This window comes from Aquarana catesbeiana, linkage group LG03 (assembly GCF_042186555.1).
Source record: "Aquarana catesbeiana isolate 2022-GZ linkage group LG03, ASM4218655v1, whole genome shotgun sequence".
NCBI lineage: Eukaryota > Metazoa > Chordata > Amphibia > Anura > Ranidae > Aquarana > Aquarana catesbeiana.
The window spans coordinates 503,572,965-503,596,712 of NC_133326.1; the positions used below are offsets into that span (position 1 = coordinate 503,572,965).

Here is a 23,748-nt window from a genome sequence, read left to right on the forward strand (position 1 = left end):
TGAGCTTACTTGAAAAATGTCCTGTCATGCTGTGAGTTTTGCCTGTCTGCTGGCCATCTCTATCCACAACTTCCTGAACTCCCTGCATGCTTTGCAGCTTCTCCTCTGCAGTTTACTTTCAATTTATAAGGACTACAAATCCCATGGTACCTTGCTGCCTGCAAGTAGTGATTTCGCCTCCTGAAACTCCTCTCAGCACCCCTGTAGTTCAGAAGGAAGGCTCTGTGAAAAGTGTGACACAGCAGTGCCTACTCTCAGGGCATAGTGAAAACATGAAACCGAATTCAAGGAAATGTGTATTCAAGGAAAAGGTATTTTTACAAACTTCAAGATTTTCCAGATTTATAGCAGTAGGCTAGAAATAATTAAAATGCAATCTAGGAATGAACCTATATTTTAGATTTTGACCATACAGTAGATCCATAGATACTCATGAAGTGGTTCTAAAACTAAAATGATTCTTCACCTTAATGCATTCCCTGCATTAAAGTAGAACTATAGGTAAAACTTTTTCATTTTAGGTAGAGCAAGGGAGGGTTATAACCCCTGTCAGATCTTTTTTTACCATCTGTGTTACATTGCAGAGATTTCACTTCCTGTCCCATAGCCAAACAGGAAGTGAAAGGAAGTCCCTACAAATTAAGGGAATCGGGGACCCCCAGGTCTCCAGAACTAGTGTCCCCATTGAAGATTTCCCCTTTATTACTTTTCTGGGGACAACCCAAAATGTGGGATTTTCTTTTACTTTCAATGGAAATGGTAAACATTTGTTTTTATGTTTTTATCAGGAGTTCAGCTTCATAGGTCATGTCTGATAACCCCCTCCTTCCCACCACCATCCTCTAACTCTCCAAGTTTATAAAAAAAAAAAAAGAACACAAACCTAAAAGCTCTTTTTACTTTGCCTAAATCTCTGGTCACTTGACATTCTGGGCACCTAGTCCACCCTCTTCCGCACTGCAGTAGGGTTTTCTTCAGGTGTCCTCCACATTGCCTGGGTGAATGTGAACACTTACTATTGGCTGTCCAGCAGTGTGGTCCTTTTACAGGTGCCCATCACACTGCTTGTGTGATGTGAAAACCTATCCCTGGCTGGTACTTTCAAGCTCCGTTAGACTACAGTGATGTTATGTCACGACGAAGGGCGACAACAAGATCGGCCGGTGGCAGGTCTGGACTGCAGAGCTGGTTCAATGGTCTCTTCCCTGGGAAGAAGGTCTCATGATGGCAAACTTGTGAATGGGCAGGGAGAAGGGATTTGGGCACAACATTGGAGATGGACTTTATTTACTCATTCGTTAATAGATTTTGTTCCTTTACAGGCTAAACGAGATGCGGAAGCAGACTTGGAAAAATATCTTTCAGAACAGGCTTCATATCTGAAAGCTGAACTGGATAAAAAGTGTGAAGGTAAAACAGAAGATGCTGGGGGTGTCATGGTGGTCTGAAGCCATCCTTTTGTCACTGCTTCTGATGGACAACCCAGATCACTTTTACAGTACATACCGGGTAAAAATGTACATTTCAAGTTGGCAAACAAAAAGAGGAAAAAACATTTTTTTTGACAAGTTTATTTCTACTCAAATGTGCATTTTTTTTCCCCCGATGCATTTATAGTTAAATGGTCACAAACTTGGGCAATTCATACTGAGCTATAATGTACAAGCAAAGCTTATGTTTTATGAAAAAGGCTTTAACTCAAAGAAGTATTATGGGCAATCTCACTAACCAAGAAGTGGAGATTTGCCAATAATTTTAGTTGCCTATACCCTTTTGGATCAATTGATCATTTTGACTTCTAGTGTTCATTGCAGGCAATATCTTTTTATGTATTTTTTTTTTCTTTTTTTTTCCATTTAATTGCTTAGGTTTTGACAGGTTTAGTGGCCCATATGATTAGCTGATGTTTAAACTGCTACTAAACATACAATTATTAAAGTAAAACAATCCCATAACAGTGAGAATGGGATTTTAAATGTGTTTTTTTTTTTTTTTTTTTTTTTAAGGGGAGCTTTACCACCATAGGGCTCATTTTTACCTGGTTTGTTGGGTTATGCTCTAGTAACATACTCCCGAATCAAGCGTTGTCCTGCTGTGATCTGACGTACACTGGGTCACACACCACCACCTTCTTTCCTTATGTCATCAGGACCTGGCTGTCAAATCCAGTATTTTGAAGCCTTGCCCCTGATGATGCACTGATGGGTCCACTCTCCCCCCCAGCCACAGACTGACAGGAGAGCGCCATCATATGACCGTCAATAGTTAATTTGATGGGTTTTCTCCCACTACATTTTTTATTTTGCTTGCTTCAGAGTCCTAAAGCAAGGGAAGACATTTGTAAAGTACACATCATTGCTTTTTGAACGTTCCAGAGATGCTTTCATTAGAAAAACATCAGTATGGTTGTGGTTAGGTCATATATCGGCTTTATAAATCGGTCCTTTTGGAAATGAGTTATAGAATTCTAATATTTCTGTGACTCTGCCTAGGGTTAGCTAGGAAAGTTTTGTTTGTATACTAAGAAACATGATTTCAGAGTTCTTGAGAGCATAATCATTTAGCAGCTGTAATGTAGCACTTTTATATGTAGCAGGGTGTAGTGTGGTTCTAGCATCCCTTTATAAAGGAAGTGAAACCTTTTGAACCTAGGGTTTGTACATATGTTTGCACAATGTTACTTTGAAAGGAAATGACTGTACTGTACCATATTCTTTCCCACAGAGCTGCAGAATCACTATGATGAGGAAAAGGCATCTCTCAAAGAAACGTACGAAAAGTTAACCACTTCCCTTAAGGTCTGCTGTTTCATCTGTTTTGCAGCATAATTAAAAGATTAATCAATTTGCAATGAAGTAGTGCATAACCAAAGATCACTAGAAGATGGGTGTAGCATCCAAATTGGTCAATATAGTGTTCTCCCATTGTAATGCCCATAAAAAAAAAAAAAAAATCTGTCTTTTTGTGATAAAGAAAGTTTCGCAGGTACTTAAAAAAAAAAAAAAAAAAAAAAAAAAAAATTCTTTTTACCAGATGCTTGTGGAAAGAATTTTCAGCCCCAGAAGATTTTACCTCCTTCCTGACCAGAGCACTTTTTGCGATTCGGTACTGCATCGATTTAACTGACAATTGCGCGGTCATGCGCCGCTGCACCCAAACAAAATTTGCATCATTTTTTTCCACAAATAGAGCTTTCTTTTGGTGATATTGGATCACCTCTGCGTTTTTAATTTTTTGCGCTATAAACAGAAAAAGAGCGACAATTTTGAAAAAAAACGCAATATTTTTTACTTTTTGCTATAATAAATATCTCCCAAAAATATATAAAAATATTTTTTTTCCTCAGTTTAGACCAATATGTATTCTTCTACATATTTTTGGTAGAAAAAAATCGCAATAAGTGTATATTGATTGGTTTGCGCAAAAGTTAAAGCGTCTACAAAATAGGGGATTGTTTTATGACATTGATATAATTAATTTTTTTTTTTTTTACTAGTAATGGTGGCGATCTGCGATTTTTATCAGGACTGCGACATTATGGCGGACACGTCGGACCATTTTGACACATTTTTGGGACCATTGGCATTTTCACAGCGATCAGTGCAATAAAAATGCATTGATTACTGTAAAAATGTCACTGGCAGTGAAGGGGTTAATGTGTTCCCTACTGTGTGTTCTAACTGAAGGGGGGAGGGGACTGTGCAGGGGAGATGACAGATCGCTGTTCATACTCTGTATGAACAGATGATCTGTCCTCCCCTCAGAGAACCGGAAACTGTGTGTTTTTGCACACACAGATCCTGGTTCTCTCTGTGCCCCGAGCGATCGTGGGAGCCCGGCGGTGATCGCGACAGCCGGGCACTCGCTCCCTGGTCGAATATGTTACCGACATAACGTGACGGCGATTCGCGCAGCCGAGCCATGTTGCCTTAGTACAACTGTGGCGGCTTGTCGGCAAGCGGTTAAAGTGAAACTTCAAATGTGAACTTCCGCTCATCCTCCTTTCTCATTATAGTGAACTGTTTTTTGTTTTTTTTATTCTGGAAGTGCGTGCCCACTCCCACATCCACCCTGATCACCTATAGTAGGTGATCAGAGTGGAAGTTTGACCTGCCTCCTTTCCTGCCCCCAACCTCCTGAGACATCACAGGTCCCAGGAGACTCTCTGAAAACACAGCGCATCTTGTGCGTGTCCAGTGGGGAGACAGTTGTGAAACACCAGGAAGTTACAGCCATTTTTCCGCATCAAAGATGATGTGCCGGGGACCTGAAGGCCAGCAAAGAACTGGCCCGGGTGAGGACAGTGCTGGACTGGTAAATGTATGTTTGTTAAGTCAGCTCCCACCTATAACTGGCCTTCGCAGCAAGGAGCACATGGAAGGACAACCCATGTCAAACAAAACCATAGAAAATTCCCAGCTCAACTCACCAACCAGCCTGCAAACAACCAAATTATTCTGTCTTAACAGCTTGGGATAAAAACGGGTTTAGTTTGCTCACGTTTGCAAATACGTGCGTAAGCTGCAGAGCCACTTCACGGCACCCCAGTATTATCTGCAGTCCTAACTCTTTTTAAATTTTTGAGATCCTCCATTGTAGAAGCACATGCATTATAATGGATAAATAGAGGGCAGGTAAGCCTTAAGGGAGCCTACGACTCCTTAAAGGCACAGGGGCGCACTGGACACCCAGCATATAGCACAGCAGCAAAGATGCCCAGTGTGTCCCCTTACCAGTATTCCAACAGTACAAACAAATGGCTATGTCTCCCACCTATAACTGACCTTCACAGCAAGAAACACATGGAAGGGCGACGCATGTCAAGCAAAACCAAAGAAAATTATCAGCTCAACTTACCAACCAGACTGCAAATAACCTAAAGTATCCTGTCTAACAGTTGCCTACATGCCATGGATTTATTGAAATTTACAGAGCTTTTATTAAAGCGATCACGTGTAAGTACAATTCAGAGTTGCGCAGGGCCCTTTCGTCGGGCATGTGATAATCACATGCTTTATTAAAACACTGGATTTCTAAATGGATCCATGGTGTGCTGGCAACATACAGTATGCTTTGCATGTCGTTTTAAAGACCTGAGTTTCAATGTCTCAGGATGTCATCCATCGGGATGAAAATACAGTAGCTGGCTTGCTTTTGAAGATGCAAGTTCAGAGTGTCATTCTTACCCTTGTCTCACTGCTCAGTGATTCACTGTCCCAGAACAAGAATACAGCCAGTGTAGTTAGGACAGCTGACTTAACTATTTGTTCAGTTCTTAGTATAACTATTGAAGCAAAAATAGGGATGACAGACCCAGAGTGTACAGCTTTGAAAACAATTCCGCTTTGACAGCTCCTGTGTTCCTGACAGTTTCCCTTTTAATCTCCAGTTGCTAGGAAAGAAGGCAATCTAGGATTTAAATGGATTATACAATCTAGGTTTAAGTTGAATTGTACAAAATGTTATGGATGAGGTCACATAGGTACAGGCCGCTAATAATTAATGGGTGAAGTTTTATGCAGTGTTTAGATACCTGGAAAAAACTGATCTTTTAAGATAAAATCAGACTATTAAAAGCTGTTGACATGATTTTATCAGTGCTTTATTCTGTAAGGCAGGGCAAAGAGCGGCGATGATGTACTCAGTGACATTCTGAATAGAAAGCGCACTTAGAAGTGCAAAGGCCCCATATTTACATTACTGACTTGGCCCAAAGCTTGGGATTAAAGAGCCTGCATATAAACTAAAATGTATTCTGAATAGCACCCCAACACACATATACAGTAAACCTTAATGCACCTGAGCTTTGGCGCAACGCAACACACAGATGTGAATGTTCTGTTCCTTGTGGTGTGCTGTATGGTCAAAAATCATGCAGGTGCGTTTTTCCTGCATTAACATGAATAGACTTGAACCGTTCCTGTGGTTACTGTACTTTGCACATTACCGTTGTTCTTTATATTGCCTTATCAGACAAGCATAGTAAATGAATTCTTGAATTTGCAGGAAACTGTTGCTGAGTTAAATGGGCAGTTGGCATCCTTCCAAGAGAAAATGAAACGAGTTGAAGAGTCCATCCTAAATCAAGACTACAAAATACACATTCAGGTATTATATTGATACATTAATGTATAATTGGTGCCTATAACAAAACATGAAATACCGCATTTTATAACCAGAACAGTAACCATTTTTTAAAAATGTTGTTATACAGGATTTATGACACCAACAATTTGCATAGTGCTTTACAACATGGGGGCAGACAGTACAGTAACAATACTATTTAATACAAGAGAAATCAGAGGGCCCGGTAGAGCTTACAATCTAAACGTAAAAGGAAACATTTGGTTTATGGGTAACCCAGTCAGTTTTTCTCAGATAGTTTAATATACAATGCCAAAATTGTTGAAATTTTACATAATCTTTACTTTTTTTTTACAAAAATTTCTTACTTGTGCCCTGCCCCTGAAAGGTTCCCTGCTTTGTCCCCACTTTAAAATAATACTTAAGGCTTTTCGTTTATTTTTTTGTTTAAATAACAATCATGTTATACTTACCTGCTCTGTGTAGTGGTAGTCCTGGCCCCTCCCTCCTGACGAGTATCCGAGCCACTGCTCTGTGTGTCCATTCAGAAACGAAGCCGCAGCTGGCTTAGTTCACAGACTTTGATGGACAGCAGCGGGAGGAGCCAATGGCACCCACTGCTGTGTCTCAGCCAATTACAGGGGAGAGTTCTGGGCAGCCCAGGTTCTTGTGCAATATCGCTGGATGGAGATGGGACTCGGGTAAGTATTAGGGTGGCTGTTGTACACAGAAGGTTTTTTTTCTTAAGATGCATTAAGATGAAAAAACCTTCTGCCTTTAGAAACACTTTAAGATTTGAATAGTTTACATGTATTTCCTATTTTTTTTTTAAACCTCTTTGCAAGGCTATTTGTCTTTGCATAGCTGCCAGTAGGTTGTATCACAGGCTGCCATTTTGTATCTTTCAGAGACTCCAGTATTAATATGACCCACGTATTACCTTTTGGAGCATGTTACACATTACACTCATATTTTGGGTGTGACATGTACCTTGCATCAGCACCTCTCCCTGCACGCTGTAATTCCACCTTCCTGTAACAAGGCTCTTCTCCCCGCACCTGCTTCATCTATACAGCCACATAAATCAATCACAGGAATCTACGAATGAGAAAACTACAAGTCCTGTCTTCTACTGCTGCAGATGGCTTGTAATTCTCAATGAACTTCAAAGTGGGGTGATGAGCATGCTCGTAGTTTATTCAGTGCCCCGCAGCTTTCAAACTGACAGCTGTATGGGCAGACAGCTGAAGGACATGTTTGCAGGAGCCTGACGTTGCATCCGCAATCCACTGATCGGCAGTGCAATGCTCTGCAGACTACTGTGCAAGAAATAATAAACGCATATTTTTTTCCTGCAAAAATATGTGCATTTGTTATTTTAATGCAGAAAGGAGAACTTAGCCATTAAAAAAGCCTGTAGATATTCTGAATGCTGGACCGTTCTCACAGAGAAAATTTCATCACTTCCCCATAATGCCAAAGCTTGCCTGCACCTTCTTATCTCCTGCAAATTTCTTTTGGCTATTGAGGCAGCCCATCTCACCTAGGGGCCAACAGGTCTCTGCGGTGCCAGAAGATAGCCACAAGCTCCAACACTACCTGGAAGTGTCAGAACTTTGCCTGTTAGAACAGTCAGCATTCAGCCTATCTTTAACCACTTCAGCCCCGGAAGATTTTACCCCTTTCCTGACCAGAGCACTTTTTGCGATTCGGCACTGCGTCACTGACGATTGCGCGGTCGTGCGACGTTGTACCCAAGCAAAATTATAAATTGTTCCTCTTGCGGGACTTTAAAAGGAGAACTTACTCGTGAGTAATAAGTAGTATGAGGAGTGTATATTTGAAATGAAATTAGGTGTTTATTAAGGTATAGACCTAAAAAGGTCTTTGGTACACAAGGTAAATGTAACAGGAATACAAAAAAAAGGGGGGGGGGTGTTACAGGATGCGTAATACAGACAAAGAAATACAATATACAGAGATACACAATCATTGAACTTCGGTACATATAGAACACACATACGGGGAGTACCCGACGTGTTTCGAGATAAATTCTTCTTCAGGGGTATCTGATTGGAATCGGCATTAACAGAGGTATGTCGAGGTATGTGCTCGCTTCTGGTCCAGGTTGGGCAGGCCGTGTGTACCTTTTCCCAGTGGAGTCACCAGGGGGGCTGTTTCCCAACAGAGGGTGTCAAAAAACACCAATGGGTATGGTGGTCCTGGGGTGGGCTCCAATCTGGAGTGGGTGGTAGATGCTGTGCAGTAGAGGTCCTGTTTAATGTATGAGAGGGGGTAGGCACAAGCAGGTCAAGTGGTTGCCCAATGTGGCATAAACCGACACCCCGGCAAGGTGAGGCCCGGTGTCATGGGGGTCAAATGCTGCGGATGTGAGTAAGGAGATAATCCAAGGGTACTATGGGGTGGGTGCCTGGCCGAGAATCCAAACCGGGAGGGGTTTGGTGTTTTAGGGTATCCAGCCTGAGGCAGGTCCTAGGAACGAAGTGGTGTACACTGCTGGTGTGCAGACCCCTCCTCCATATCTGCACGCAAGCAGTGTACATTGTACCACAGACCTTTTTAGGTCTATACCTTAATAAACACCCAATTTCATTTCAAATATACACTCCTCATACTCCCTATTACTCACCAGTAGGTCCCGCAAGAGGAACAATTTTCCATTTGCCTAGACACATTGGGGATATGGGTTTACCCTACTCTCTAGACCAACTTGGCACCACCCCTATCTTGTTACCCAAACAAAATTGACGTCCTTTTTTTTCTCCTACAAATAGAGATTTCTTTTGGTCGTATTTGATCACCTCTGCGTTTTTTTATTTTTTGCGCTATAAACAAAAAAAGAGCGACAATTTTGAAAAAAACGCAATATTTTGTACTTTTTGCTATAATAAACATCCCCCAAAAATATATAAAAAAAATCAAATTTTTTCCTCAGTTTTAGGCCAATATGTATTCTTCTACATATTTTTGGTAAAAAAAAAAAAATCACAATAAGTGTATATTGATTGGTTTGCGCAAAAGTTATAGCATCTACAAAATAGGGGATAGATTTATGGCATTTTTCATTTTTTTTACTAGTAATGGCGGCTGTCTGATTTTTATCGTGATTTTGACATTATGGCGGACACATCGGACACTTTTGACACTATTTTGGGACCGTTGTCATTTATACAGCGATCAGTGCTATAAAAATGCATTGATTACTGTGTAAATGACACTGGCAGGAAAGGGGTTAACCACTAGGGGGCGATGAAGGGGTTAAGTGTGTCCTAGGGAGTGATTCTAACTGGGGGGGGGGAGGGGCTACCTAGGACATGACAGCGATCACTGCTCCCGATCACAGGGAGCAGTAGATCTCTGTCATGAAACAAGGCATAATGGGGAAATGCCTTGTTTACATAGGCACTTCCCCATTCTACCTCTCCACACCGCAATCGCGGGCCGCCAGAGAATATCGAGTTGCGGGCACGCCCGAGCCAGAAAGGTGGCAAATTTAAAGGGACATACCTGTACGCCCATTTGCCTGCCTGTGCCATTGCGCCAACGTACATCTGTGTGTGGCGTTCGGCAAGCGGTTAATAAATCTGCAATCCCTTTTTTTTTTTTTTTTTTTTTTTTTTTTATACAGGCAGTCTCTGGTTAAAAATTCCCTTGCAACTGACCATATTATTTAAAGCAGACATGTCATAAAATGGCTAACCTGCTTTAAACGCCCCCAACTTTGATGCGACATAGACTAAATTACTAAAAGATGATGTATAATACTTAGCTATGCTGAAGTAACCAATGCTATGACAATGGACCAGTACCACTGGACACCAAGTCCCTACTAAAAGTGTCCCTGTAGCTAAGTGGAAAAATGTAAAGTGTCATGTCGTAAAAGAAATACAAAAATAAAATGCTGTATGGATATGAAGTAATGTATTACTGGCCTGCTGCACTTGCTGTATTCATGAGATACTGTTGGCTAAAAATTCTTCAATATCCAACACACTTCCAGTAGTGTTGGACGCCTGGTCTCCAGCTGTACAACTGTGGCTCCCTCTGCCAGCTTCTACATCACTACTATGTTTGACAGTGATGTAGGGGTCGGAGGTGAAACCGAAGCGAGGGGGGAGCACATTATCTGACACACCTGGGAGTGATGGATAGTAGGGATGCACAGAGCTCTTTAAAGAAAAGCAGACTTTCCATGACGAAAGGTCCACTTCCCTGCCAGCCCCCGCCTCACCAAAAAAAAAAAAGTAAAAATAGATACCATGCCTTACCACTGCCTCCTGGGATAGCTGGGAGCTCCACATACCATGCGACGAGCACTTTTTGTGATTCAGCACTGCATCACTTTAACTGACAATTGCGCGGTCGTGCGACGTTGCACACAAAATTGATGTCCTTTTTTCCCCCACAAATAGAGCTTTCTTTTGGTGGTATTTGATCACCTCCTGCGGTTTTTATTTTTTGCGCTATAAACAAAAAAAAGGGACAATTTAAAAAAAAAAAACGCAATATTTTTTACTTTTTGCTATAATAAATATCCCCAAAAATCATTTTTTTTCCTCAGTTAGGCCGATATGTATTCTTCTACATATTTTTGGTAAAAAAATCGCAATAAGCGTATATTGATTGGTTTGCGCAAAAGTTATAGCGTCTACAAAATAGGGGATAGTTTTTGGCATTTTTATTATTCATTTTTTTTTTTTTACTAGTAATTGCGGCAATCTGCGATTTTTATCGGGACTGCAACTATGGCGGACACATCGGACACTTTTGACACATTTTTGGGACCATTGGCATCTATACAGCGATCAGTGCTATAAAAATGCGATCAAGGGGTTAATTGCGTTCCCTCTCTGTGTTCTAACTGAAGGGGGGAGGGGACTGTGTAGGGGAGATGACAGATCGATGTTCGTACTTTGTATGAACAGACGATCAGTCTCTTCTCCCCTCAGAGAACCAGAAACTGTGTGTTTACACACAGAGATTCCTGTTCTCGGTGAGTCAGCAGCGATCGCAGGACCCCGGCGGTGATTGGGACCGTCAAGCACTCACATCAGCTCCGGGGGGCGAGCAGCGGGTGCGCGCACCCTTAGTGGCCACAGGGCGAAGCGACATTGCATAACATCGTTTCGCCCAGCCGTGACATTCTGTGGCGGCTGGTCGGCAAGTGGTTAGCAGGGACTTTTGGTTATATTTTTTTACCCTAGCGACACGGTTGCCTGAAGGGAAGGATATGTTTTTAAAGCGGTATTAAACCTGTAATATATTGCAGCTTGCCAAAAATTAGATGTAGTGGCATTAACACACCTCCTGTATTATAGTGCCCCGACTCTGGATGAAGTAGCGCAGCAGGTACCTTTTAGACAGCAGCATTGCCAGTGTGGGCAGAAGGGAGCCTTAGATGGACTAGCAAATATAGATATAATAACAAATTAAAGCCAAACTCCAGCTAATACGTTTTAAAGTTACAACAAACAGTTGTTTTCCTTTTGAAATAAGGGTTTTACATAAAAACTGATCATAGTAAGCACCCCTGTCAGTGGTAAAAGGCTTGTTTCATCCATGTAACTGATAAAATTTGCATGAGAGCTTGTTCTTTTGAAAAACAGACTTGCTGGCCAGATCACCAGATGAAAATAAGGGAAAGAAAGCCTAAAGAAAACAAATGCAAACTATCACATCTAAGAATTGGTAAGCTGCAATAAAGCAAATTTGCTTTTGGGTTTAATACTACTTTAAGTACTGGTGCTGAATAGCCGCCTTTACATGAAGAATATCCTGTGGTAGACATCACTTACCAAATTTCTGCATGGGCAAAGTACAGATTTACTTCATCCTAGTAAATCCATATTTAGATTGCTATAGGTATATGGCCATCCTGCAGCTCGGTCACTGCTCCAAAAAAACAATCTGTGCCAAGATACTGACACCAAAACAAACGGTTTCATTTAGTTTTAGTTGGATCCGAGGTCATTCCACCTACCAATATAGGAGTTTTGACTCTCCATTGTTTCATTTTTATTTTGCATTACGGCTTCATGATGCCCGATTAATAAGGGCAGAGTGTGGAGATTCAAGGAGCCCTTGTCACTGAAGTCCCCCAACAGATATTCGGCCTACTGGTTTCCTACTGTGGCAAAAACTATGGATTTTTCTGATTGGTAGGACCAATATGGTTAAAATATTACCCATGCCTTAGCTTTTGTGTTTTCTACAGAACACCCCAGTGGTTTTGCCTCCTAAAATATTTTGTACACTGAATTCAATTTTCTGAACTTTGCTGTGGAAAAATAGCTCTCCTAGGGTCTGACCTGAGCAATTACAATACCCAAAGAATAATGAGGTTATTGCCTTTCTGAACTCCTAGATATATATATTAAATGAGTGCGCAATTTCTATACTTGGTTGCTGGAATGGCTCAGGATTGTACAAACCCGGCCAAAGGCCCATGACTCTACCTTGTAAATTTTTCTGTATTTTACAACTCACTTTCACTTCTGAAAGGTTTAGAATCAACATTTTGCCAAACCGAATAGGTCATTTCCCACCTATCGACTCATGCATAAGGTCTGGATGAAAGCTAAATAGTTGCAAGGGGTTCCTGGCTATACATGCTATAGCCCCATTTGGTAAACTCTTTCTGGCCATACTCAATACGAATACGCGGCCAAATGGCAAGCGTACGGGATTACAAACATTTAAAATATTTTTTTAACGAGGCAAGTTGTTACCGTTAACTACTTTTTACAATCTCAATATGGCCTGCCCCCCCAGCACATGTACTTCTATTATTTGCAGCTACAGCACGTGGTGTCAGCCAAAAATCTTCTTGATGAATTCTGTGTCTCACCTACCCTTATTTTCTGTATGCCGCAGCAAATGGCCAATCCAAAAAGGTTTTGTTTAACTCACAAATTACTTAGAGAATTACCCCTGCAGAGTGCTGGAGAATTGATTCCCGGATGTGGAAGATGTGTAACAGGTGATCTATGGGAAATGGCATTGATAGCTGTGAGTTCTAGCTCCCTGAATGTGTCTCGAAGGCTTTCCCAATTGTACATACTCTTGTGAGTTCATTACACTCCCCTTAAAGTGGTTGTAAATCTCAAACATGAAATATGAACAAAGCCTATTCCATCTACAATGTGTACTATTCCCTCTACAGTGTGTACTTGTCTCAATCCAGAGCACTAAGTGTAATTTCTGTCTGCTGCTTCGTTCCTCTGCTATCAGCATGAGTCACTACTGACAAGTTTTCCTGACAGCAAGAGAAAAATGGTGAAGGGAAAGATTTCCAGCTGATTGACAGCCTCAGCTCTGTTGCTGTGTGAACAGTCCATTCTCTCCAATCCGCTCTCAGAGCTCTTCTCCCTGTGCTCTGCAGAGCGTAACTTCAGCTCTCCGCCCCCTTTTTGGAACTCTCAGAAGCTTTAAAATTGTGCACTTTGAATAGATGAGAAGACTTCAGATAAATAGGTACAACTTATGTAGGCGGATTTGTTTAATCTCTGTATCACCTGAAGCCAGTCACTTCACTGGGTATATGTAAGGGTTTACAACCACTTTAAATTACATAAAATGGGATTGATACTGGACCTGATTGGTCCATATGCTATGGTGCTGCCCCAAGTTACAGAGGTATTAGGAGACAGTTATAAACATGATTAACCAAGCATTTCAAACTACCCTTGTAACTGACCCCAAACAATGTGTGTTTGGCTATACTAGATGTAGTGCCAGATGCATTCACTAGGGAAGCGGTGTCCAAAATTCTGTTTCAAGCATGCAAAATCCTACTATTACACTGGCAGAGTACCTCCTCTCCCTCCCCCAAGGAATGGATAGACCATATGGGGGTTACTTTCCGTTATGAATGTGTCATAAACCAGCATCGGGGATGTCCCGCTAAGTTTGACAAGGTTTGGGGCGGGGATGGTTGGGCATCCGTGGACTAGCACCAGTGGAATTTGTTTTACTGCTGATATGATCTTGGAATTATCCTGTTAAGTTTATATTACAAAAGGATAGCCAAAGTCATATGGGTGACTGCCTGTATTTGTATGAGTACAGGAATATAGCGTTGTGATAGGATGTTGTGCTTCTTCGAACCAAGATTGGGTCTGAAAATACCTTGTGCTAACTCTTCTGTTATTCTCAGCTATGATGTGGTACTGCTGTAAATCTAAATGACAACATAAATGCTCTGGAATGTGTATAGCCTGCTTAAATAATTTTATTTCTGATTTTAAAAAATCCCTAGTGGGGACATAGACCGCAATAGAAATCTGACAGATGTTTTAACCTTTCCACACACTATCCAAAAAAAAAAAATCAGGCAAATTTTTTATGGTTTGGTTTTTATTAAAACAAACTATTGTCTACGTGCATAATGAAATGATCTTTTCTGGCTTTGAAGCTGGTGTAGGTCCTGTTTATTTCATTGAAGTGTGCTTTATCCAATGTGCCTCGCACACAAACAGTTATTTCAGGGCACAGTGCAGTAATCCTTTCCCTTTGGTAATCTGTCCACACTTAGGTGCGCTGCCACATTCCAGGCCTCCCTGTAATCACTCAGGAAGGAATTTTAAAGGCGCCGACTTGTGTTTTTAGCAGAAAATGCCTGGCAGTGCAGGAGGTGCCTTTTTTTTAATAGGTTCAAAAGTTTAAACGGGATACTTACATATTTCAGTATGTAATACCGGTTTATGGAATGTGTGATTGGTTTCATTGTCATGTGCTGGGAAACAGATATCAGATTTGTCAGTGCAGGGTGAGGTTTCAGCAAGGGTAATGGTGGCACACTGACCAAGAGGCTATTACTTTTACTTTGCTGCTGTGGTATGTGGGTTTCACAGTGCCCAACAGGATAGGGCCGGACAACCATAATTCCTTTTTACTGCAGTCCTTTGAGTTTAAAAATGACCTAATCTCCATCTATTAGAAATTAGGTAATTGTGCAGGAGTGGCATCCCACAAGATCTGGGATCTTCAGCGTTAGGACATATTAAGTGCCTGAGCTGACTGCTTTGGGCTTATGCCAAAGGGCAAATAAAACTTGCATTCAGGTTCATTCTGCTTGCAATCTAACATCCCATTTAAGATGTTTCTGAGATCATTCAGAATTGATTGACAAATGCATTTGACCTCTTTTTAACCTGCATTTGATCCTCTAACCTGAATCAACCCGATATGTGCTGCTGTTGAGATCCTATTAAATGTATTTTGCCAACATATTTATCCCAGGACACTTATTGTGCTCAATTCATGGAACACCTAATACGCCTTTCTTCTGGGTGGTCCCATCCAGATCATGTCTGCTTTCCAAGTGTTCCTGCACCTAATTGTGTTGGAACCACCTATTCGCAGTTGTGATCCTTTCAGTTAATATTCTTCTTTTTTTTTTTTTTTTTTTTTAGTTAATGGGCATGCTCAGTAACTCAAAAAAGGATGATGATGTGATCTTGGGAAGCAGCCAGGGACAAAGCACATAAATGTAGTACTGTTCCAGCAAATCCGGGAGATTTGACATCTATGCACTGATGTGTATGTGGAGAAAAGCGGTTCTGATGAGACTAAAACCTGTAGACACAGGCTCTTATCGAAAAGTCCACTAAGTGCAGCACGCTGCATCATCATAATGATTTTTGAGTACCCACCACCAACTCCTCCACCATACCGCCCAACATTTTGAGATGGGAATAAGGGACGCCTACTAGCAAATGTATGTAGGCATAGGACACACCTCCTGCCACACCTCAAAGGAGAATTAACCAAAAAAAAGTTAATTAAATCCACAAAGGCTTTTTTTTACCACTACTATTCATTTACATTGGCTTTTTAATTTACAAATGCAGCAATTTAGATTTTGGATGAAAAGTGTAGCTCTGGGAAACCCTTTTTGAAAGATAAAAAGTGAATTTTATATACAACTGTATAGATCAGACCAAAATGAGGGGGAAAGAGGGACAGAGGGACATTGCTCCAAATCGTGGACAGTCCCTCGAAATCGGGGACAGTTGGGAGCTATGTCCACCACCAGGTTCACTTCAAGCATATGTATAGCTGAACAAATAAATGAAAATACTATAGTTGCATAATAGAAAAATCAGAAGGCCGTGAAATGACTGAAGTTATCAAGGAAGATGATCACCGAGAATTTCAGCCTTGTAGATCTCTAGAACTACCAATCATTTAGATTTTCGTTGTAGGTAACCTGTGTTATTATGCATGTATTCATTATGTGCTCAGTTAGAATTGTCCAGGTTTGTGACAGATTTTAGTTTTAATATATACGATCTTATCAAAATGAATTCAATAATAATTAAAAAAGCATTCACCACTAACGGGGTAGAAAGGGTGGGGTGTTCTGAATCGGGGTAAAGCACATCAGGCGGCAGTGATTGGAAGTATTTATTATTAGTGGTTTCCAATGCTGTATTTACAGGATCATGGTAGCCCTGGTGAATTCTGGGAGCACGAGCTGCAAAGTCTGCATTTTGTGATTGAAATGAAAAGTGAGCGGATCAAGGAACAAGAGAAAAGACTCCAGGCCCAGCAAACTACAGTAAGGTTCAGGATGTACAATATAAAAGTTGATTATGGTGGTCATTTTGAAATAGTTTCAGCTTTTACTATTTTTGTTTTATTCTAAGGGAGTAGCTCTGCAATTTTCCTGAAAAACGGATCATTTTAAAGGATCTGTCCATTCTAAACTGTCAATGTTCAAATTACCCACTGGCTTTGCACATAACATAGGGTTTTTGGCAAAACAATCAACCCTTTTCTATGGTGGAGTTTCAGAAAGAGAGACTATTTGGCATTATTGATTTACCTATAATGCAGTGGCGGCCACTCCATTAGGGGCACCGCCCCCCAATCCAAATCCCGTGCAGTGCACCAGACGCATGGATTTTTTTGAAGCACGTGATTAGAGCCTGAGGCTCTAATTGGCTTCAAAAAAGGGTGGGCTGAAGGTGCAGAACACTGCACCAGAGCCCACCCAGTTGTGTGACATTATCAAATTAATATTTGCTAATGTCTTCCTGCTTCTCCTCCTGGCCAGTCAGGAAGCAGGCCCTGAGACCCGATTGGCCAGGGAGTCTTAGGACTCTCAGCCAATCAGGTCTGAGGACCCACTTCTTGTTCGTCCAGGAGGAGAAGCAATGCCTGTTTGACCGTGAGGAGAAGCAACGCCACCTTGCCAAGCTGGAGCGAGTAGGAGCATCGGCCTCCTTCATTAGCAAGCTGGAGCAACATTGGCATCATAAGGTAAGGCCACTGATCACCACCTTCCCGTCAGCCTCCCGTGGGGGGGGCGTGGTGGCATTCCTGCGAGTGAGGGGAGCATGAATGCCATCACTGCTATATTGTAAAATACGCAAGACGTTTTAGTCGACTAAATACAACTAAAACACTTGTGGAAGACTAAAATGGGACTAAAACTAAAATGCCATTTTGGCCCTAAGGCTAAAACTAAATCAAAATTTGCTGCCAAAATTAAAACTGGTTGACAAACCGAGATTGCGGGTTCCCGACTTGCCATGCCCGAGCATCAGTGTGAAGAACAGAGCCGGCACTAGAGAAAGCAGAGCCGATGCTTCTTGTATAGCGCCGACTCTTGTCATATGCGATACCAAATGTGCTCCGTCTGTGACAGTTCCTGGCACGATACAGGAAGCATCAGCTCTGCTCTCTACTGCAGCCGCATGCTCCTGTCACACTGATGCTCGATATACGTTGGCAGAATGGCACGGGCAGGCAAAATCACAGGTACGTGATTGCCTTCTCGCGGGAGGGGGGTCCGCTCGGACCCCCCCCCCCCCCCCCCCCGGTGCCAGAGGCGGTCGGCTTTGGTCTGGGAGCATTCAGTGATGAGGAGGAGGCCATCCATTCGTGGCCCCCCCCCTCGCGATCGCTCCCAGCCAATCAGAATCTTCTCCTGCCTCTGTATAGTACACAGAGGCAGGGGATGTGACGTCATCTCTCCTCGGCTCGGTATTTTCCGTTCCGGCGCCGAGGAGAGAAGACTGACTGAAATGTGAGTGCACCAACACACTACACATCCCAGTAGAACATGCCAGGCACACATTACACCCCCCGATTCCCCCCCCCCCCCCGTCACACTGACACCAAGCAGTTTTTTTTTTTCCTGATTACTGCATGGTGTCAGTTTGTGACAGTGTGGTAGGGCAGTTAGGGTTAGCCCCCTTTAGGTCTAGGATACCCCCCTAACCCCCCCCCCTAATAAAGTTTTAACCCCTTGATCACCCCCTGTCGCCAGTGTCGCTAAGCGATCATTTTTCTGATCGCTGTATTAGTGACACAGGTGATGCTAGTCAGGGAGGTAAATATTTAGGTTCGCCGTCAGCGTTTTATAGCGACAGGGACCCCCATATACTATCTAATAAAGGTTTTAACCCCTTGATTGCCCCCTAGTTAACCCTTTCACCAGTGATCACCGTATAGGTGACGCTGGTTAGTTCATTTATTTTTTATAGTGTCAGGGCACCCGCCGTTTATTACCGAATAAAGGTTTAGCCCCCTGATCGCCCGGCGGTGATATGCGTCGCCTCAGGCAGCGTCAGGTTAGTGCCAGTACCGCTAACACCCATGCACGCAGCATACACCTCCCTTAGTGGTATAGTATCTGAACGGATCAATATCTGATCTGATCAGATCTATACTAGCGTCCCCAGCAGTTTAGGGTTCCCAAAAATGCAATGTTAGTGGGATCAGCCCAGATACCTGCTAGCACCTGCGTTTTGCCCCTCCGCCTGGCCCAGCCCAGCCCACCCAAGTGCAGTATCGATCGATCACTGACAATTACAAAACACTAAACGCATAACTGCAGCGTTCGCAGAGTCAGGCCTGATCCCTGCGATCGCTAACAGTTTTTTTGGTAGCGTTTTGGTGAACTGGCAAGCACCAGCGGCCTAGTACACCCCGGTCGTAGTCAAACCAGCACTGCAGTAACACTTGGTGACGTGGCGAGTCCCATAAATGCAGTTCAAGCTGGTGAGTAGTGTCCCGCTGCCACCAAGAAGAAGACAAACACAGGCCCGTCGTGCCCATAGTGCCCTTCCTGCTGCATTCGCCAATCCTAATAATTGGGAACCCACCACTTCTGCAGCGCCCGTACTTCCCCCATTCACATCCCCAACCAAATGCAGTCGGCTGCATGAGAGGCATTTTCCTTATGTCCTCCCGAGTACCCCTACCCAACGAACCCCCCAAAAAAAATGTCGTGTCTGCAGCAAGCGCGGATATAGGCGTGACACCCACTATTATTGTCCCTCCTGTCCTGACAATCCTGGTCTTTGCATTGGTGAATGTTTTGAACGCTACCATACACTAGTTGAGTATTAGCGTAGGGTACAGCATTGCACAGACTAGGCACACTTTCACAGGGTCTCCCAAGATGCCATCGCATTTTGAGAGACCCGAACCTGGAACCGGTTACAGTTATAAAAGTTACAGTTACAAAAACAGTGTTTAAAAAAAAAAAAAAACACAAAAAAAAAATATGAAATAAAAAAAAAAATAGTTATCGTTTTATTGTTCTCTCTCTCTCTCTATTCTCTCTCTATTGTTCTGCTCTTTTTTACTGTATTCTATTCTGCAATGTTTTATTGTTATTATGTTTTATCATGTTTGCTTTTCAGGTATGCAATTTTTTATACTTTACTGTGCTTTATTGTTAACCTTTTTTTTGTCTTCATGTACGCCATTCACGACTTTGAGTGGTTATACCAGAATGATATCTGCAGGTTTAGGTATTATCTTGGTATCATTCTTTTCAGCCCGCTGTCGGCTTTCATGTAAAAGCAATCCTAGCGGCTAATTAGCCTCTAGACTGCTTTTACAAGCAGTGGGAGGGAATGCCCCCCACCGTCTTCCGTGTTTTTCTCTGGCTCTCCTGTCTCAACAGGGAACCTGAGAATGCAGCCGGTGATTCAGCCAGCTGACCATAGAGCTGATCAGAGACCAGAGTGGCTCCAAACATCTCTATGGCCTAAGAAACCGGAAGCTATGAGCATTTTATGACTTAGATTTTGCCGGATGTAAACAGCGCCATTGGGAAATTGGGAAAGCATTTTATCACACCGATCTTGGTGTGGTCAGATGCTTTGAGGGCAGAGGAGAGATCTAGGGTCTAATAGACCCCAATTTTTTCAAAAAAGAGTACCTGTCACTACCTATATCATAGGGGATATTTACATTCCCTGAGATAACAATAAAAATGATTTAAAAAAAAATGAAAGGAACAGTTTAAAAATTAAGATAAAAAAGCAAAAAAAAAAAAAAAAAAAAAGCACCCCTGTCCCCCCCTGCTCTCGCGCTAAGGCGAACGCAAGCGTCGGTCTGGCGTCAAATGTAAACCGCAATTGCACCATGCATGTGAGGTATCACCGCGAAGGTCAGATCGAGGGCAGTAATTTTAGCAGTAGACCTTCTCTGTAAATCTAAAGTGGTAACCTGTAAAGGCTTTTAAAAATGTATTTATTTTGTTGCCACTGCACGTTTGTGCGCAATTTTAAAGCATGTCATGTTTGGTATCCATCTACTCGGCCTAAGATCATCTTTTTTATCTCATCAAACATTTGGGCAATATAGTGTGTTTTAGTGCATTAAAATTTAAAAAAGTGTGTTTTTTCCCCCCAAAAATGTGTTTGAAAAATCGCTGCGCAAATACTGTGTGGAAAAAAAAAAAATGAAACCCCCACCATTTTAATCTGTAGGGCATTTGCTTTAAAAAAATATATAATGTTTGGGGGTTCAAAGTAATTTTCTTGCAAAAAAAAAATAATTTTTTCATGTAAACACAAAGTGTCAGAAAGGGCTTTGTCTTCAAGTGGTTAGAAGAATGGGTGATGTGTGACATAAGCTTCTAAATGTTGTGCATAAAATGCCAGGACAGTTCAAAACCCCCCCCAAATGACCCCATTTTGGAAAGTAGACACCCAAAGCTATTTGCTGAGAGGCATGTCGAGTCCATGGAATATTTTATATTGTGACACAAGTTGCGAGAAAGAGACAAATTTTTTTTTTTTTTTTTGCACAAAGTTGTCACTAAATGATATATTGCTCAAACATGCCATGGGGATATGTGAAATTACACCCCAAAATACATTCTGTTGCTTCTCCTGAGTACAGGGATACCACATGTGTGAGACTTTTTGGGAGCCTAGCCGCGTACGGGACCCCGAAAACCAAGCACCGCCTTCAGGCTTTCTAAGGGCGTAAATTTTTGATTTCACTCTTCACTGCCTATCACAGTTTCAGAGGCCATGGAATGCCCAGGTGGCACAACCCAACCCCCCCCCCCCAAATGACCCCATTTTGGAAAGTAGACACCCCAAGCTATTTGCTGAGAGGTATAGTGAGTATTTTGCAGACCTCACTTTTTGTCACAAAATTTTGAAAATTGAAAAAAGAAAAAAAAAATTTTTTAATTTTTTTTCTTGTCTTTCTTCATTTTCAAAAACAAATGAGAGCTGCAAAATACTCACCATGCCTCTCAGCAAATAGCTTGGGGTGTCTACTTTCCAAAATGGGGTCATTTGGGGGGGGTTTGTGCTATCTGGGCATTTTATGGCCTTCAAAACTGTGATAGGTAGTGAGGAGTAAAATAAAAAATTTACGCCTTAGAAATCCTGAAAGGCAGTGATTGGTTTTCGGGGCCCCGTACGCGGCTAGGCTCCCAAAAAGTCCCACACATGTGGTATCCCCGTACTCAGGAGAAGCAGCTGAATATATTTTGGGGTGCAATTCCACATATGCCCATGGCCTGTGTGAGCAATATATCATTTAGTGACAACTTTTTGTAATTTTTTTTTTTTTTGTCATTATTCAATCACTTGGGACAAAAAAAATTAATATTCAATGGGCTCAACATGCCTCTCAGCAATTTCCTTGGGGTGTCTACTTTTCAAAATGGGGTCATTTGGGGGGGTTTTGTACCGCCCTGCCATTTTAGCACCTCAAGAAATGACATAGGCAGTCATAAACTAAAAGCTGTGTAAATTCCAGAAAATGTACCCTAGTTTGTAGACGCTATAACTTTTGCACAAACCAATAAATATACGCTTATTGACATTTTTTTTACCAAAGACATGTGGCTGAATACATTTTGGCCTAAATGTATGACTAAAATTGAGTTTATTGGATTTTTTTTATAACAAAAAGTAGAAAATATCATTTTTTTTCAAAATTTTCGGTCTTTTTTCCGTTTATAGCGCAAAAAATAAAAACCGCAGAGGTGATCAAATACCATCAAAATAAAGCTCTATTTGTGGGAAGAAAAGGACGCAAATTTTGTTTGGGTACAGCATTGCATGACCGCGCAATTAGCAGTTAAAGCGACGCAGTGCCAAATTGTAAAAAGTGCTCTGGTCAGGAAGGGGGTAAATCCTTCCGGGGCTGAAGTGGTTAAAGAGGGAGTCCCGCGAAATTTTTTTTTTTTTTTTAAAGTCAGCAGCTACAAATACTGCAGCTGCTGACTTTTAAAATATGGACACTTACCTGTCACAGGGTCTAGCGATGTCGGCACCCAAAGCCGAACCGTCCCTCGGTTCTCAGATGCTGCCGCCGCCATCTTCGATATGGGAATCAGGGAATGAAGCCTTGCGGCTTCACTTCCCGGTTCCCTACTGTGCATGCGCGAGTTGCGCAGCACAATCTGAATGGTCCGTGCTGTCTCTGGGACCCGTGTGTGTCCCAGCAAACAGCGCGGCGGGATGGGAAGAGGCATAGACTCCCGTGGAAGTCTATGCCCAGAAGTGGGTGCAAATACTTGTCTTAGACAGGTATCTGAACCCCCCTCCCCCCTGAAAGGTGCCAAATGTGACACCGGAGGGGGGGGAGGGTTCCGAAAAGCGGAGGTTCAGTTTTTGTGTGAACCTCCGCTTTAAAGTGCAGGTAGCGCAGTGCATCAGTGTGAAAGCAGCCTTAGGCCCCTTTCACATGATTGGTCTGATCGGGTCCGCATGTCCGTTTTTCATGCGGACTCAAACTATGTCTGCATTCACCTCTATAGAGCGGCAGATGTAAATGGACTTGTGTTCGTTTACATCCCCCTATCTCCAATCCGATCTGCTTATAAAGACAGAAGGGGATCCTGTCCCCTTCTGTCTGATCGGATTGGAGGGCCCATAGAGTAAAGCGGGCTGTGCCCGTGTCTGTTCTGCATTTGCAGAGTGGACACAGACCTGTCATCTGCCTGCTCCGCTCAGCTTAGATGAGGGAGGTTAAAAATACCCAAGCGTTATAATAAAGCTTAGATTTACAGTACTTCAATAGGAAAGTTATGCAACACAATCGGTGCACAGGCTTAGCGGTCAGAGGCCATAGCATTAGCCAAGCTCTTTCATTTTGGCCATTTACAAAAATGGAGTAAAGGGCATTAGTATTTTTGCTTGTATGATTTTCATCTGAAGCAACTCCATCCTTTGCTTTTATTGTTTGCTCATTTTTAACTTTCTGCTTTGCATGAAGAAGGTTGCTGGAGATACAGGCGATACTCAAAAAATTAGAATATTGTGCAAAAGTTCATGTATTTCACTAATGCAACTTAAAAGGTGAAACTAATATATGAGATAGACTCATTACATGCAAAGCAAGATAGTTCAAGCCATGATTTGTCATAAT

General features: G+C 42.2%; 1 protein-coding gene across 1 annotated transcript in view; it reads left to right on the top strand.

The window, feature by feature from the left end:
• Nucleotides 1-23,748, top strand: part of CCDC69 (coiled-coil domain containing 69) — an 84,434-nt gene that overhangs the window by 55,020 nt on the left and 5,666 nt on the right. Inside the window, exons 4-7 of the mRNA XM_073621114.1 lie at nt 1,323-1,410; nt 2,725-2,798; nt 6,007-6,108; nt 16,547-16,666. Coding sequence (XP_073477215.1) covers nt 1,323-1,410; nt 2,725-2,798; nt 6,007-6,108; nt 16,547-16,666 — 384 coding nt within the window. The remainder of the gene's footprint in view (nt 1-1,322; nt 1,411-2,724; nt 2,799-6,006; nt 6,109-16,546; nt 16,667-23,748) is intronic.